This window comes from Cercospora beticola, chromosome 3, assembly GCF_033473495.1.
Source record: "Cercospora beticola chromosome 3, complete sequence".
Lineage (NCBI taxonomy): Eukaryota > Fungi > Ascomycota > Dothideomycetes > Mycosphaerellales > Mycosphaerellaceae > Cercospora > Cercospora beticola.
This window is the reverse complement of record NC_088937.1, coordinates 2,177,690-2,193,237: the sequence shown is the minus strand read 5'-3', so window position 1 is coordinate 2,193,237 and position 15,548 is coordinate 2,177,690. Positions and strand designations below refer to the sequence as shown.

General features: G+C 52.6%; 9 protein-coding genes across 9 annotated transcripts; 4 read left to right on the top strand and 5 right to left on the bottom strand.

Moving 5' to 3' along the window:
• Window positions 1-360: 360 nt before the first annotated feature.
• On the top strand, window positions 361-766 carry RHO25_004835 (uncharacterized protein; the record flags this gene model as incomplete). Its single annotated transcript, XM_023595747.2, has 3 exons — window positions 361-441; window positions 502-534; window positions 668-766. 3 exons carry the CDS (start codon window positions 361-363, stop codon window positions 764-766), a joined length of 213 nt encoding a protein of 70 aa, XP_023457229.1.
• Window positions 767-1,041: 275 nt separating this feature from the next.
• CYP8 (Peptidyl-prolyl cis-trans isomerase cyp8) lies at window positions 1,042-2,830 on the bottom strand (the record flags this gene model as incomplete). The annotated part of the gene is made up of 3 exons (XM_023595746.2): window positions 1,042-2,700; window positions 2,753-2,769; window positions 2,821-2,830. 3 exons carry the CDS (start codon window positions 2,828-2,830, stop codon window positions 1,042-1,044), a joined length of 1,686 nt encoding a protein of 561 aa, XP_023457228.2.
• A 1,742-nt stretch (window positions 2,831-4,572) lies between these two features.
• Window positions 4,573-4,832, bottom strand: RHO25_004833 (uncharacterized protein; the record flags this gene model as incomplete). Its single annotated transcript, XM_023595744.2, has 2 exons — window positions 4,573-4,618; window positions 4,690-4,832. 2 exons carry the CDS (start codon window positions 4,830-4,832, stop codon window positions 4,573-4,575), a joined length of 189 nt encoding a protein of 62 aa, XP_023457238.2.
• A 545-nt stretch (window positions 4,833-5,377) lies between these two features.
• Window positions 5,378-5,974, bottom strand: RHO25_004832 (uncharacterized protein; the record flags this gene model as incomplete). Its single annotated transcript, XM_023595743.1, has 1 exon — window positions 5,378-5,974. The coding sequence occupies one exon, from the start codon at window positions 5,972-5,974 to the stop codon at window positions 5,378-5,380; it is 597 nt and encodes a 198-aa protein (XP_023457237.1).
• Window positions 5,975-6,295: 321 nt separating this feature from the next.
• On the bottom strand, window positions 6,296-7,012 carry RHO25_004831 (uncharacterized protein; the record flags this gene model as incomplete). The annotated part of the gene is made up of 1 exon (XM_023595742.1): window positions 6,296-7,012. The coding sequence occupies one exon, from the start codon at window positions 7,010-7,012 to the stop codon at window positions 6,296-6,298; it is 717 nt and encodes a 238-aa protein (XP_023457236.1).
• A 307-nt stretch (window positions 7,013-7,319) lies between these two features.
• Window positions 7,320-7,997, top strand: RPS18 (40S ribosomal protein uS13; the record flags this gene model as incomplete). Its single annotated transcript, XM_023595741.2, has 3 exons — window positions 7,320-7,382; window positions 7,491-7,597; window positions 7,700-7,997. The coding sequence occupies 3 exons, from the start codon at window positions 7,320-7,322 to the stop codon at window positions 7,995-7,997; spliced, it is 468 nt and encodes a 155-aa protein (XP_023457235.1).
• Window positions 7,998-8,527: 530 nt separating this feature from the next.
• RHO25_004829 (uncharacterized protein) lies at window positions 8,528-9,336 on the top strand (the record flags this gene model as incomplete). The annotated part of the gene is made up of 2 exons (XM_023595740.1): window positions 8,528-8,612; window positions 8,666-9,336. 2 exons carry the CDS (start codon window positions 8,528-8,530, stop codon window positions 9,334-9,336), a joined length of 756 nt encoding a protein of 251 aa, XP_023457234.1.
• Window positions 9,337-9,588: 252 nt separating this feature from the next.
• RHO25_004828 (uncharacterized protein) lies at window positions 9,589-11,868 on the bottom strand (the record flags this gene model as incomplete). The annotated part of the gene is made up of 1 exon (XM_023595739.2): window positions 9,589-11,868. The coding sequence occupies one exon, from the start codon at window positions 11,866-11,868 to the stop codon at window positions 9,589-9,591; it is 2,280 nt and encodes a 759-aa protein (XP_023457233.1).
• A 334-nt stretch (window positions 11,869-12,202) lies between these two features.
• RHO25_004827 (uncharacterized protein) lies at window positions 12,203-13,900 on the top strand (the record flags this gene model as incomplete). Its single annotated transcript, XM_023595738.2, has 1 exon — window positions 12,203-13,900. One exon carries the CDS (start codon window positions 12,203-12,205, stop codon window positions 13,898-13,900), a length of 1,698 nt encoding a protein of 565 aa, XP_023457232.1.
• Window positions 13,901-15,548: the final 1,648 nt, after the last annotated feature.

The window sequence follows — 15,548 nt, the reverse complement described above, 5'->3', positions numbered from 1 at the left end:
GACTCACGAGAATGGACGTGGATGTCGTTGTGAGCGCTGAAGCATAATCATCTTGCGCGAAGTTGAAGACGAAACCCGAGAAGTGACAGAGAGACGACCCTCGACCGTCGGCGTGGGACAGCAGGTTGAAGCCGAGAAAAGCTGTCTTCTCATTGGCCACTTTTTTCGATGCAGAGCACTTGCCCCGATTAGTTAGCCGCACGTGCAAGGATGTTGGCTCTCGACCAGTCTCGAGGATCTGGAGACAAACTCCCGCAAACAATTTCCCAACTCTACACACTGGCATAAGCAAGAAGACTCGTAGTCCCGCCAGATCTCGATACCACTCACCACATCCTCCACGTCGAACGAGCAGTCAAAATGGGCAACGGAGCCAAGGCACAGCAAAAGCGTGAGCGCAACGCCAAAGACACCAGCAACAAGGGTTCGCAGTTGAAGAGCGTACGTACTATTTCCAGATCACGACCGTGATGGTCTTGCTGATCTAGAATGTCTGTATAGAACGCTGCTGCCAAGACGATCAAGTGCAAAGTGGTAAGTGCTCGCGCCTCGAGAGACATCATATTTCCCATCTCGGCCAGCCGCAGCTCGCAACTTTTTCTGCCGGACTGAGGATAGACGTTCTCGCCTGGGACACTCGATGACCACCTGCTTACGCCTCTTACAGTGCTTCGCCGACTTCCAGAGCACCACGAAGCAACCCGCCCTCGCTGAACACGCCAGCAATAAGCACAACAAGAAGTACGAGGATTGCTTCGCAGCATGAGCCCGGTAGTACGTGGTAAAGATGAGTTTGATAATAAAGGAGTAACATGGCGCTGAGGCATATACCCAAACGTGGGAGACACGATAGAGGATGAATTCAAAGGTAGCGTTCACGCGGGTTTGCAAGAGAGCGCTGTGTACTTCCAAGGCGCCGCTGCATGTCAGTAGGGAGTGGAGGTGTGCTATTTCGCGAGCACAATAATGCTCTCACCCCCTCTACTACTACGCGAGGCACAGAGTTCTGTGCAGGTGGACGATGACACCACACTGCCCGCGCTACCACGCACTGAAATCGCCAAATCCGCCGCCCTTCTTCGCCTTCTTGGTCGGAGGTGCCATCTCGGACTCGTCCCACTCTCCGACAATTTCATCCTCCTCTACCGGGGCGCCTGCTTGCTTGAGATACTTGCCCACGCCAGCGGCACTTCCGGCATCCTCTACTTTGCCATCCGCTCGTATGCGTTTCCCTGTCCACGTGGTCTGCTCATCCGCCGCACCGCCTTCTTGCCTGAGTCTTTCCTTGCGTGCCTCGGCTGCTTCCTTTTCGTCTCGTTCTTTTAAGAAGTCCTCGAATGGGTCAATGAGGACAGCCATGTCTTGGATGGTGCAGTCCTCGAGGGGTCGTTTGCCGTCGTCCACTTCGATGCTCTCTAGGCGATCCAGTACTTCTAGACCCTCGACCACCCTCCCAAATATCGTGTGCTTCAGGTTGAGGTGTGGTGCTTGTCGGTACAAGATAAAGAATTGGCTCGTATTCGTATCTTTCCCCTTGTTGGCCATTGAGAGCACTCCCCGCCCATCATGCTTGAGTGGTCCTTCCAGCTCATCCGTGAAAGTCTTGCCCCAGCAGCTTTGCCCTCCTCGCCCTGTGCCGGATGGATCACCGCCTTGTATCATGAAGCGTTGGATGTTCCTATGGAATTTCACCCCATTGTAATACCCGCGTTTCGATAGTTGAATAAAGTTCCATACTGCTTTCGGTGCGTGTTCTGGGTAGAGCTCAATGTTCATAGCACCGTGATTCGTGGTCATTCGTACATAGCCTTTCTGCTTGACGCGTTTCGGCTTGAGCATGTACTCTTCGTCGGACATGATCGCTCGCGAGGTATCGGTGGAAGGTGTCAGGCCAGTGCTGGTGAAGGCGGCCGCAGCAGCACCGGTAGTATAACGAGCTGCGTTATGAGGTACTGGCTTCGCCGTCCGCGAGGACTTTGAGACTTCTGCATGTGCCTTTCTTGCATTTGCAAGCGCTTGCGATTCTGCTGAACCATTTGCTGCCTTTTCTCGTTCAGCCCTGGCCTTCGCAACTGCCTCTTTCGCCTTGAGTATCTTCGCCGCGCTTCCCAGATTCTGATTGTTCACGCCGGCGCTCCTCTCAGCTTCCTGCTCAGCCGTTAGAGTACTCTGTCCTTCTTTCAGGTACTTGAAGTCGCTCAGATTTCGTGATTCCAGGTTCTGTGGATCCTGCAAGGTGATAATGTCGGCTCTCGTGAATTCCTCGTCGCTGACCAGATCTCGCCAATTCTTCGCTTTGACGTTGAGTCTCTGTACTGTGTCGTAGCTGAATACATTGCCCGTGCTCTTGATTGCGATTAGATGGGTGTTATCGGTTATGACCTTGAACGTAACAGGATCGACATATTCGCCCTCTTCATTCTTCGTAAAGTTCAATTTGATAAGATCCGAGCTCTTCAACGGCTGTCCATTCACCGGGTTCGTGCCATGCTTTTTGATCCAGGGTAATATGTTCGTCAGGTCGAAGATCGTGCCATCTGCGGTGCATACAGGATGCTCGAAGGGCTGTAATGATACCGCGCAGAAGTTGAAGGGGAGTCGCTTGAAGCTGGCGCCTGCTCCAGAGTTTGCAGATCTTCGTGCGTTTGCGCCAGCGCTCGCGCCGAAGGCATCTTCACTCGACCATTCGGAGTGGGTGATCTGTAGCGAGGTTAGTGAGGCTTTGAAGTTGGTGTTGCGCATTGAGACATACGTACAGCTTATCGGTTCCTGCTAACTGTCAGTATCATTACTACGAGTGTGAAGGTCAAGACGGCCTACCTTTGCCCATTTTGATTTGTGCGACGAGGTAGGTGCGCGTGGTGAAGCTGTCGCAAAGAGAAATGTTGGAAGTGACGACTGGGTCGGAACTTTGAACGCGAACGCCGATCCTACATGTACTCCTCTTTCCCGCCTTTCTCCTCCTCTTACTCTGCCTCCTCAATTACTCTTCCATGACCGACCCCAGTATTTGTCAGCCAGCGAAGCGAGCGAGCGAGGCTGTCACTTGAAGAGTGCATTGTCGAAAGAAGCAAAGAAACGTCTAGCCCCGGACGACAAGTGGAAGGATGATGCGATGCGATATTCGATTGATCAACACACCAACCGAGATCTGATCTGAACATTGGTTGTCACACAGAAGCCAAACCACCCCTCAGAGCCTCGATGCCCATATATTACACATTACATTCGATACCGACTCCTCCAGCACCTCCCCACCGCTATCCGATTTAAGTACGGAAGCAGTACTGAGCCTCTGCTCAGACTGTCTGACCCAGCATCTTGGTGTACAGGAGCTTGACAAAGCATGATGAAAACTTGAAGTAAGCATCGATATAGGATGAGCCGTGAAGAGGAGACCCAATCGGTCCTTATGGCAGCACCGACTCATGGCCAATGCGGTTCCCAGTGCCGTGGGCCTTTGTGCGTCTTTACAGGCGAATAGGACCTCGTAACGATAATGGCCAGAGGGTGAATGCGCGGCCTTCGAGGGACACCAATTGATGAGAATCGTACGACAGCCCAGACAGCAAAGAGCATGGGTATGACAGCTTTGCACAGTCGAGCTGAAGCTGCAAATGTTTGGATTTGTGGTTCCGACCATGGACCTGACCCAGGATATGTTGTTGTGCAGACCGTGGCGTGAGATTGTCGGAGTTTCACGCCGAGAGAATAGGACCTCTGTGACTTCGGAATCGATCAGGGTATTCCACGATCACGAAGTTGATCGAAGTTGAGATCCAGAAAGTCGGAGGCTGCTTTGCTGCCTCAAGCTTCTTCGCTGATGAATTCGAGCACGGCTATTCGAAAAGACATTGCGTTCTGGTTGTTTTGGATGCGTGAAAGCTCACATCGTCTAGCGAGCAACGTCGGTAAAACTCCATGAATGTCCACGAGTGATGTCTCGCACACGCACCTGTTGCAGCATATGTGCATGCATTTGATGGCCAGCAGTCTTTCCTTCGGAAGCCATCTTTTCGCGGTGCTGTTCAGCATCATACAGAGTGTTCATGACGACCGACCACACAATGACGGCGATCGACGCGGCAATCGTGAGCATGTCTCCGTTCTCCATTTTTTTCGCTCCGAGCAAATCGTGTACAGTACGAATAGAAGGAAGTGGACGCAAGAATTCTCAGAATGCAGAAATGTAAGACAAAGACGAGATAGCAAGCATAGAAATCACCTTCGTACGATTATAAGAGTCCTGTAATATGAGTTTCGTGATTCGTCCGTTGGCGTTCAGAATCGCATGATCTTCGAGTTTAGGTTTGCTGGGGTCTGGTCTGGAGGGCGGCAAAAGTGGGCCGATGGAATCGAACCACGATGATGCACATGTGAACGCCGAGAAATGCGTTTCGGCCTGATTGCATTGGCTGAATCCTGTCACAACTTCCCGCACACATCGCAGGCATTCACGTTGGTTGCGGCGTTGAGTGTCAGGCATTGTGCCAGTTAGATGTGCACACGATACTGTACATTGTCATGTTCGCAGTCGTTGCCTGCTCTGTTCGCGACGAGTCTGGCTCTGGCTCAGAAGCCGACCGGGTCTCCGTGGACTGTATATTCATCATCGTCACTACGAAAAGAAAACATCAGCAGATGATAACCACGGCCTGAAACATTTGTGCAACGCATACATGGACTCACCACAAGAACACCCCGCGTGCCCTCATGACATTCAGCAATCGGCGCAAAACCGGCTCTCTTGAATCCGTCGGGCTGACCGCCTGCGAAGCCCACAGGAAAATAGCTTCCAAGTCCTCAATCATACCACTATACTCGCCCTCCATGGAATGTTTCCAATGCCTATCAACGTTCAACGTAAATTTTCCGAGATCAAATTCTCCTAGCCAGCGACCAGAATGCAGAATAAAACCGTGTATTACCACAATTCTCATGTTCTGATGTAGCGCTTGATATGAAAGAGTCCTGTTAAGAAACAACTCGACTTCACAGTCGCCATCTTCGTTGAACCCTTGTAAATGGAATCTGCAGCGGCGATAGAATAGCGGGAGAAGCTCACTTCGGATTTGGCGGTTCGCTAGACTTAGCAAAGGTTGCCAGTATCTTCGGGACTTGTAGACAAAGTGGTATTGCTCGAGTTTGACCAGTGTAGGTACTGTTTGAAGGTAGCGTTCCCAGATCAAGAGACGTAGCTCTTTTGGGAGATCCAGGAGATGGCATTTGCCTTTGGGTTCGCTGACAATGCTTGATGGTGAGGGATCGCGGCCATCGGGTATTACAGACGAAAACGTCGAGGAAGAGTTGGCCTGGCGAGCAGATGGATATAAGGAGGCATTCAGGCTGGCCATGTATGCTTCTGCGCTCGCCATGCTCAATCTATAACCACACCAAGCACTTCGACAAGCTGTCGCAAAGTCTCGATCCGCAGCTCTCCAGAGTCGTGAAGTCCTTTAGAGAAGTTCTGCTGCCGTGCTCGCTCGATGATGTCCTTCACTTCTTTGATATACAAAGGTGGGATCGAATTGAACCACAACTCTGGGCCAAGAATGCTGAAATGCTGGAAGTCGAAATCAATGGTGCCTCTGTAGTCCAGGATGCCGAAACGATGCTTTACTGTGACTTTCCACAAATTCTCCGCAATGCTGGCATTTGACGCAACTGACTCAATCCAGTTGACGACCTCTGATCTGGCTCGCCGGTAGTGCAACGCAAGCAGAAATCGGTTCTGGCGGTAAAAGATCGGCAAGGACTCTTCTCTCAACTGTCGGCTTGTAAGGCTTATCGCGGGCTGTAAAGCTTGAGTCTTCTGTGTAATATCGCTGCTGAAGACGGCTGGAGGCGTAGAAGATGGAATAAACGAAGGCGCGTAGTAGCCGCCAATTGCCAGAGTATTCGTATCTGCGAGAAGGTGTTCGAGAATCACTAGCCTAAGCTCGGTCGGAAGATTGAGGAAATGTGATGCTTCCATGCGCAGACTTTACATGCCACAGGCGAATCGAGCGTATGTGCAATAAGAGCGGCAGAGTCACAAGTGCGCGTCGTGTCCAATGTGGCGGTCGACCTCACCATGATGTGCTGTGCCTTACAGCCTCGCACTAAGCCTCGTTCGGAGAGCGACATTCTTGGCGCGTCTGGTGGAGGTATAGGTAGAGCTGAGACATGGACGCACGTTGAAGTCGAGACTTTAAAGTAGAATTCGCAAGCTGGCATTGTTGAAGTGCTGGTATCACGACGTACTCTTTGTATCGACATCTTGCGAGATGAAACTGATGATTTCGAAGCATGAGATCTACGCCAAGAGTTGCGTATTGTACAAGAGCCGAATTATTTCGAAGCGCTGACTGAAATCAGAATAGCCATGAAGTCGCAGATTTGCCATGCTATGGCAGCGTAGTGTCGACCGGTCCACGAACCGCGTCATGACATTGACCATTTGTCTTACAGCTTCGACACTAGCAGTGGTATTGTTCCCGTTGGCAGCCCGTGCAGTCGCCATAATGCTGTCAAGTTGGTCTAAGAGGATGAAAGAGTTGTTGGTCAAGGGATGCAGCAACCAAGAGCTGTTCAAGATCTCCAGGTCTTTGCGATCAAACAAGACCGCAGTGGACCTGTGCGGATCCTCGAAATATTGAATCGAGATGTGTTCAACTCGTTCGGCAACAACTGGATTCTGGCGAAACATGTTGACCCAATGCTGAACTTGCACTCGTCCTTCTCGATATCTTAAAAGTAACACGACCACTCTGCTTAGGTAGAATAGCGGCAGCGCTTCTCGTCTGATGCTGCTCGAGACTTGCAGCAGAGTTGGGTGGTAAGGATCGGGTCGACAATTCCATGGTCTGGCTGGCGGACCGCCGATGATGATCGGACCAGCCTTCAATGAGCCTCCATCGACGAATTTATCAAGGAAGTCTCTCATCGCCGTGCTTGACGGAAGCTCGAGGTCGAAGACATCTTCGTAGATCTGTAGACGCAGCTCTTTTGGCAGCTGTAGAAGTCGAGACATTGCGAGGCTCACAGCCCGATGAGATTTCACGTCACATATTTCAGAGGTACCTGCAGCTCCCTCAGTATTTCTCTTGTCGTCTGAACTTCTTGTACTGTCGTGCAGGGGTGAAAGGGCGCGATGTCCATTATTCAGCGGGCAGCGGTAGAACTCGGTCATAGTCGATGTTGTCAGGCAGAAACTTTCCGCGCCAGGCACCCGCGCCAAGAGCCGCAGCCCGCACTGGTTTTGAAATCTGGCAAGCGCCTCACTTCGAATGCTCTCGTGAACACGGCAAGACATCCACGCCCAGCGCCAACCGCCCAAGATGTCTCTCGTAACCGGCGAGAAGTCGAACTTCCAGTTCATCTTGCGTCTCCTCAACACCAACGTGCGTACCCACCGTCCCGCGGACCTGCGACGAAATCCTGGTCACGAGTCTTGGAGGAAGAAATGGACATGAGGGCGATCGCGATGGAAACTAACGGACAATGTGCAGGTCGATGGCAAGGAGAAGGTCATGTACGCCATGACCAAGATCAAGGGTGTCGGTCGCCGATACAGCAACTTGGTCTGCAAGAAGGCCGATGTCGACCTCAACAAGCGGTACGATTCCCACGACACCACAATAGCGCACGACGCACCGAATATCCATCCCGATTATCGAGCAAACCGCATCATGGCCACATACTAACATTTTTTCTGCAGCGCCGGCGAGCTTACCTCCGAAGAACTCGAGCGCATTGTCACGATCCTCCAGAACCCAACCCAGTACAAGATCCCAACCTGGTTCCTCAACAGGCAGCGCGACATTGTCGACGGCAAGGACTTCCAGGTGCTCGCCAACGGTGTCGACAGCAAGCTCCGTGATGATTTGGAGAGACTGAAGAAGATCCGCGCCCACAGGGGTCTGCGTCACTACTGGGGTCTCCGTGTCCGTGGACAGCACTCCAAGACCACCGGTCGCCGCGGCAGAACCGTCGGTGTCAGCAAGAAGAAGGGTTAAAGGTGTGCGCTGCTGGGAGTTTCTTTGCGGCGATGGTGGGAAAAGGCGTCTTCAACCAGCTGGCTGCTGGTGGCACATTGTCATGTCATGCATTGGTTCATGCTATAGCGTGCTGTAAAGAGACAGATGCGCATGTAGCTACGCCAGAAATCCGATCGTCAAAGTTCAGCGAGGCTTGCTTTCTGATTTACGACCTGAAATGGGATACCCGAATGATACTTGAATGCCCACCATGATGAGCAGGCATTTGAACATGCGCTGGCCAAACAATTCCCTCCTGTTGAAACTTCTCGTTGGTAGTGGCCCACGAAGCCCAGCTGATGCACTCTCAGATTTGTTTGGCATTGTCAATCTAGCAAACACGGTTAGAGCGCCCTCACTTGAGTTCGTACTTCAACTTCAACATCGCCGGCAACTCAACTTGACCTGCGTGCAGCACCAGATTCAACCACTTTGGGAGCTTTCCCAGGCCCATCGCCTAATCCACACTCGCCCACAGTAACACCGAACCAGAACACGCTGAGAATCATATGGCTCGTGAATATGGCTGGCGCGCCAAAAAGTACCAAGAAGGGAGACTTCTGATCAAAAACGGCCAAATCGTGCAAGGCGCAAGTGCGTGACACGAATGTGAATGGTAGGGAATGAGCCAAACTGACTGCTCTCAGACGCCGGCAAGGACTCAGCGACCACAGCTCAAGAAGACATCATCGTCACCACTGCCACCAAAGTCTTCGGAATCTTCGAGCTTCTCGAGAACATCGCTGAGTTCATGGACGGAAGGGAGATAGTCGTCCTTCGACGCGTCAATCAGACCTTCAATTTCTGCTTGAGACAACCAAAATTCGATCAGGAAGTGACTGTCCAACAAATTGCCTACGTTCCCGCCGGCAAAGGACCACGCAGTATCCGCACTCTTCCTCAGACGCCAAAAGTGTTCAAGTTTCTTCACGTTAACAAAACTGATCGCGATGATCCTAGAAAGATCTCGTGGTCCATCGACGCTCAACTCGAAGGAAAATACCTCAACGGCGCATCTCTGCCAGCAGCAGCCGCCTGCGATCTATCAAGGACAATCCATGTCTACACAGAAGGCGGTCTAACTGTGAGGGTACGTGCCTCCTCATCGAGGAAAGGAGCTCAGGTTTCCCCAGCGTACGCTGTTCCAGCGAACTTGAATATTAGTTTGCTCCACTTGATGGAGCTGACGCATGAATGGATCGATGTATTCTTCAACCGTATAAAGGGGAATTGCTCGTTTGTTCTGCATGTGGTTGTGAAGGAGGAGTCAGAGGATCCAGATGACGCTTGGAGCGATGCAGATTTGCCCATGGCATAGGGTTGATGACTATGGATGGTCCTCAGTACCGAGCCAGATTGTGAACTGGCAAAATTCGTCCTGGAGCGAGCTATAAAGTATAGCGAATCAACAGACGGACATGACAGGCATATGGCCAATACGTGTCGAGTAGGAAAAGCTGCCCAGCAGACAGCATTTGAAACAAGTATTGCTTAGCAGTGAAGCTTGCTTGGATAGTTCTTGGAATTATGATGATCACTCTAATCATGAATTTCGTCAGAAATGCTCGTGCTATGCTGTTGCGGTAGGAGACCCCGCTGAGTGATCTCCTTTCTTTTCGATCCCGCCAGCTGTCTCACTCGAATCTGGCACAGTCGGTATCGGAGAAGCACCGGCCTCACTGCCGTCCTTAGCTACAGTGCTCGATGCTTCTGCTGCATCTTCCGCCCTCTTCTTCTCGTCCTCTTCCCGCTTCTGACGCTCTTCCTCCTCTCTCCTCCTTGCAGCAATCTCTTCTTCAATCCTCCTCCTCTCCTCTGCTTCTAGAGCTCGCACATAAGCTTCTCCAACGCCAGGCCACAAGCTGGCGACGAGAAGCGCTACAGCTCGTTCTGCAGGTCGAATTTGTTCTCGAATCCAAGCTAACCTGTTATTGCGTTGCTGTCGGTCTTCTTCGAGTATCCGCTGTGCGACTTGTGCAGGCGTCGGCATCTGACCTGGTCTCAATGCTCCAGCACCTTCTTGACCTTGCTGCTGACCAACCGCACCGGCGGGCTGTGCACGTGGATTTTGATTCACGATGCCATCCCACCAGCGTCGTAGCACACCTCCTTCGGCTAGTGGGCCTTGTCTCAGTAGCCAAAAGCCGATCGCGATAGCAACGAGTGCCAGAGGTCGTTGCCAGCCCAAATTTGCTCCCAAAATGAAGTACGCGAATATCAGGACACGCATCAAAAGCCACATGTGATTGATCAGTCCAGCACCGAATACTCCCAGGCCGTCCTGTTGGGCGACTGGAGGCTGAGCGGGTGCGACTTGTGGTGGTGCTGCCGCTGCTGCTGCAACAGCTTGGTCTTGATTGCCCAGGGGAGCATTTTGATGTGCGCTTGCTGTAGTTGCCTGTGTCGTTGGCGTTGGTTGCAAGCCATAATTCGGAGTCGTGTAAGCTCCGAACTCAGGGGACAACAACAACGCGTGCGGTCCCGAAGGTGACGAGAGCAGGTAGCAGCGGACATCGGATGGCGAACTTGTAAATGACGAAGGCTGTTGTGTGGATGATGAACGAGGCATATCCATCGGTGCATGAGCTGGCTGTGAGCTGGCACGAGGCATTGGGACACCCTGTGCGGTGTTTGCCGCTCTCGTTGCAGTCGCGTTGAAGCCGCCAAGGTTAAAGGGATCGATGTAGTTGTTGACGTCTTGTATGCGTTGCTGGATAATATTGATCCGATCTCGCTGTTCGTCGGTCGCTACATCAAGTGCACGGAGCTCGACTAGCATGCGACGCATCTCAGCTACGTTGCCACGAGCTCGGTCCAGGGCGGAAGGTACGTTCCTGAGCGGTTGCTGCTGATGAGCATGAGGCATAGGAGGAAGGCCTAGTCCGTTTGGAACAATCGCTTGTGGTCCAAGCTGAATGTGTTGCTGAATGTGAAACCGTTCTCCATTAGGTCCTCTACCCTCGAGAATCATTCCCTGGCCTCTTGGTCGGGGTGGAGGCTGAGAAGCGCTTCGCTGCTGAGCATCGGCTTGAGCGTCAGGACCCAGGGTAGGTGCAGAATGCGACTCCGCGGCACTATCTGTGGTTGACTGTGCCTGGGCTGCAGCTGGGTTGGGTGCATGCTGAGCATTGGGATGCGGTCCTGGTGGTAGCCCGGTTAGTGGACCTGGAGGTGGAGGCGGATGTACATGCGGGATTCCAGGTGCCATTGCAACTCCGCCTGCAAATGGCATTGGCTGCATGCCAAAGCGGCCAAACACTTCGGGGCCTGGACCAGTGCCGAATTGACCAAGGTGATGCATATGGTGAGGGAGATGCTGCTGCTGCTGCTGGGCCAACATGGCCGCATGCTGCTGTTGGTGATGCTGGAGCACATTCTGATGATGCAGATGATTGTGATGAGCCTGAATGTCGTGTGGGAGATGCACGTGTCCTGGCTGCTGGGCATTATCATTTGGAGGAGCAGTGGGCAGTCCTGTCTGTGCTGGGCTCGCTCTGCCTTGTGTGCTCAAGCCTCGTCTCTGGGGCAATGGCGCTGTTGCTGTCCCATCGCCCTTGACCAGGAGATGCACCACATATTCTGTTTGTGTAGGATCTCTTCTAATATTCAGCGCCTCAGCCAGTGTTTGCTCGTTGTCGACTAGTGCTCTTCCTCCATATAGCAGTCGTTGTCGCTCGGGAGCTGGATTGGACGGAACAACGCGCTGAATGCGCTCGCGAACTTCGCCAATGCGTGCAATCACTGGCACTTCAGTCCCCAGCATGAACTCATCGAGGCCGCCCTCAATGTGTCCCGGCGGCACTTTGATGCGCAGAGTGATGGTCGTGGGCGGGTCTGCGGGAGGCGCCATTGCGGATGATGGGTACGGGCTTGTATATCGCTATCGATGTCTGTTCATGGTGGGTGTGGGAGTGTCAAGCAGTCGTACGCGCGTGCAACACGTCGCCGGTTGGAGAGTGTGCTCTGTGCAACGGCGACTTTCTGTGAGCTTCCAGGTGTTCTGTTCACTCGCGTGGCTTCATGCACGGCGCGAAGCTTAGTCGAGGTCCCTGCCGCCCACTGTCGTCATTCCTCTGCCCTTCACCCTTCTTGCCGACAACCACACTCCTCTCAAGCTCCGTGGGAGAAGCGTGTCACCATCACTCCTTCTAACATGTAAGGTGATACATCGCCGACCTCCGACCATGCGACCTCTCCCCACGGCAGGCACTTCGCAAGTCCTGCTTCGGACATTCACGCCACGATCACGCCAGCAACACCAAGTCCGATCATTCTCGCGCACGTACAAGCACCGCCAACAGCATCGTAAGTCCTCCTTCAGCTCGCGACTACGCGATGCTTGGAACTCGACGCCCGTGGTGTGGAAGCCGATCCCCATTGGCCTCGGCGTCGTCTTCCTTGGTGCTTTTCAACTGTACAGAATCAATGAGCGCGAGCGAAGGAGGATAGAAGAGTCGACAGAGGATGACCCGGGAGACGTAGGCAAGCCCAAGCGTCGCGAACGGATTCGCCCCTCAGGACCATGGACGGTACAGATCATGAGCACCATTCCGCTCAAGGCGCTGAGTCGGTGGTGGGGGTGGATGAACAGTATTGATATCCCATACTATCTGCGAGTGCCCGGCTTCAAGCTATATGGCTGGATATTTGGTGTCAACTTCGATGAGATAAGCGAGCCAGATCTCCACAAATACAGAAATCTATCAGAGTTCTTCTACCGGACACTGAAGCCTGGGGTGCGGCCATTAGACCCACATCCCAACGCGCTGCTGTCGCCCGCAGATGGCAAAGTGGTGCAGTTTGGTCTTATCGAGCATGGCGAGGTGGAGCAAGTCAAGGGCGTCACATACAGCGTAGATGCTCTACTAGGACAACAGCCCGCTAGTGGAGCACAAACCAGCAGCAATGTCGCGGGCTCAAAGGATGCCCCTTCAACTTCGCCCAATCGAGGGAAACAGGGTGAGGAAGAGGTCATCCGAGAGGATGAAGAGTTTGCGCGAGTCAATGGCATATCATACACGCTTCCCAACTTGCTTTCTGGCGCTGCTGCAGGGAAACAAGGCCGCAGCTGGTGGAAGAAACCACGCGTCAAGGATGCAGCCAACGCGGATCCTCAAGCCAGAGAGGGAGGAACAAGAGACGTTCCTCCGCCTGTAAGTCTCTCGGATCAATCAACCAAGTCATCGACTTCTTCAGAGCGGGAAGTTGCCAAGGAACTCGCGACTGGACCCGCTGCTCCTCGGCCGTGGTACTATCCCGATAGACCGGAAACGCCAACGGCGCTGTACTACTGCGTTGTTTATCTCGCGCCTGGCGACTACCATCGCTTCCACTCGCCGGTTTCCTGGGTTGTGGAAAGTAGGCGTCACTTTGCTGGAGAACTCTACAGCGTCAGCCCATACCTGGTCAGATCCTTGCCAGGTCTCTTCACTTTGAACGAGCGCGTCGTCTTGCTTGGTCGATGGAAGTATGGCTTCTTCAGCTACACGCCTGTAGGCGCGACCAATGTTGGCTCTATTGTGATCAACTTTGACAAAGAATTGAGGACGAACAGCTTGCTCACTGACACTCTTGCCGACAAGGCTGCCGAGGAGGCTCAGGAGCGCGGCGAGCCATATTCCGGATATGCGGAAGCTACGTATGAAAGTGCCAGCCCTGTACTAGGAGGACATGCTCTTAGGAGAGGTGAAGAAATGGGTGGCTTCCAGCTCGGAAGTACAATTGTTATGGTTTTCGAGGCACCTAAGGGGAGAAGACCGACACTGGACGAAGGATTCATGGGAACTGAAGTGAACAGAAAAGGTGGCTGGCAGTGGGGTATCGAGAAAGGCATGAAGGTCAAGATGGGACAGCGACTTGGCTGGGTGGACGAAGAGCAATAGTGAAGCCATCCAACGCGGGAACACGACTCAATACACTTGGCACCGCAAAAATTCTCGCGGTTGCCCTCTAAACACTACAAGACTTTGCGCACTTCACCTCTTGTCTCAATGTGGGCTGCAACGAAGTCCATATTCTGCAGACCCGTGCGAATAATCTTCACTGAAGCAACGTGAAAGTCGCATGTGGAGACATATCTAAACTCATGGCGCGAATCTGCAATCAATGAGGGCACGGAAGCCAATGCGTGTCAGTGATTCCTTCTCCAACATCCGATGAATGTTCCCCATACCTGGCAACACGCACACTGTTTCGGCGTGGCATATGACTCGATTGCGATCATGCGATACGTGCCTACGCTCGCGGACAGGATTGCCTCAAGACGATCCTTCGGATACCTACCGTCCAGACATGCTGATCACTTCCACGAATGGGAAATGCGTGGAGCCATGGTACAAGCAAGACAACAAGGATATATGTCGATCGAAATGTTTCGCCGCAACATGTGCTTGGAGTGATCTAGGACTGCCTAATCCACTGTTGGCGACGACAGACGGAGGGAGCACTCCAAGAGGGGCTCAGCTCACAATGCACATCACATCAAGAACTATTATCCCCCAAACGTCCTCAAAATTCTCCAATACCTCTTGGGTCCCTCGACCAAACTCAAGGTGCGATTCGTGCTTGGCTGCGTCTTTGCGTTGCAATCTCTGGCTCTTGCACTTTGCGCTCAGACAAGTGTAACGCCCACGGCTCTGTAAATCTACAGCGAAGTCCAGAAGTGCGATAATATAGTATTGTACACACGTTTCTGCTGTTGCCATAGGTATTCAACTAGACATTTCCTGCTTTTTGACATTGCTGCCGTTCAACTATTGCTGATCTCTGCTTGAACAGGCAAAAGCACAGTCCTGCAGAACCAATGATATGCTGGTTGTAAGAAGTTTTTGGCGACCAACGTCTTCCGCTGCAACGACCTCGCCCTGTCGATAAGGCTTCGACAGCCAATTTCCATCAATGACCAGATGTAAGAACGCCTTCTTTCACATTGAGCGCTTCAAATGCTGCGTTTATCCTGAACACATATCACCACTCTTCTACAAACTTCATCTCGTTGTCTTCAGCCTTCAAAACATCCGATCGCTCGTCACAGAATACCATGAAATCCTTCATAGCCTGCCTCTTTGCTTTACAAGCTTTCGCGGCCGGAACGAAGCACACTCGACAATTTGACACCTACAGGCCATGCGACCAGCCTGGGCAGTTCGGCTTCGAGCCCGTCTGCTGCGATGATAACGTAGTTGGGGGAGGCTTCATTGCTTGCGAATCATGTGCGTCCATCGTCCCGACGCTATTCCTACCATACAGAGCTCGAAGCTGACCTTTGAGTAATTCTCAGTGGAGTTCAGGCCTCGTGATGCGGAGGAATTCTCTGCTTCTTGCGGAAGGAAAAAGCCGACTTGTTGCATGCCCAACGCGAATGTAAGTTGCAGAGCCTAGCAAGGCAGAAGAATCTCTATTGATTCATGTACAGTCGGGCCCGGTCAACGAGTATTGTGGAGCGCCTGCAGGATTTGAAGGATTTTGAGCACACGGATCGGAAGGTGCCAAGCTACTGCAATTCTATGCTCAAAAAGTCCTGGGTGATAC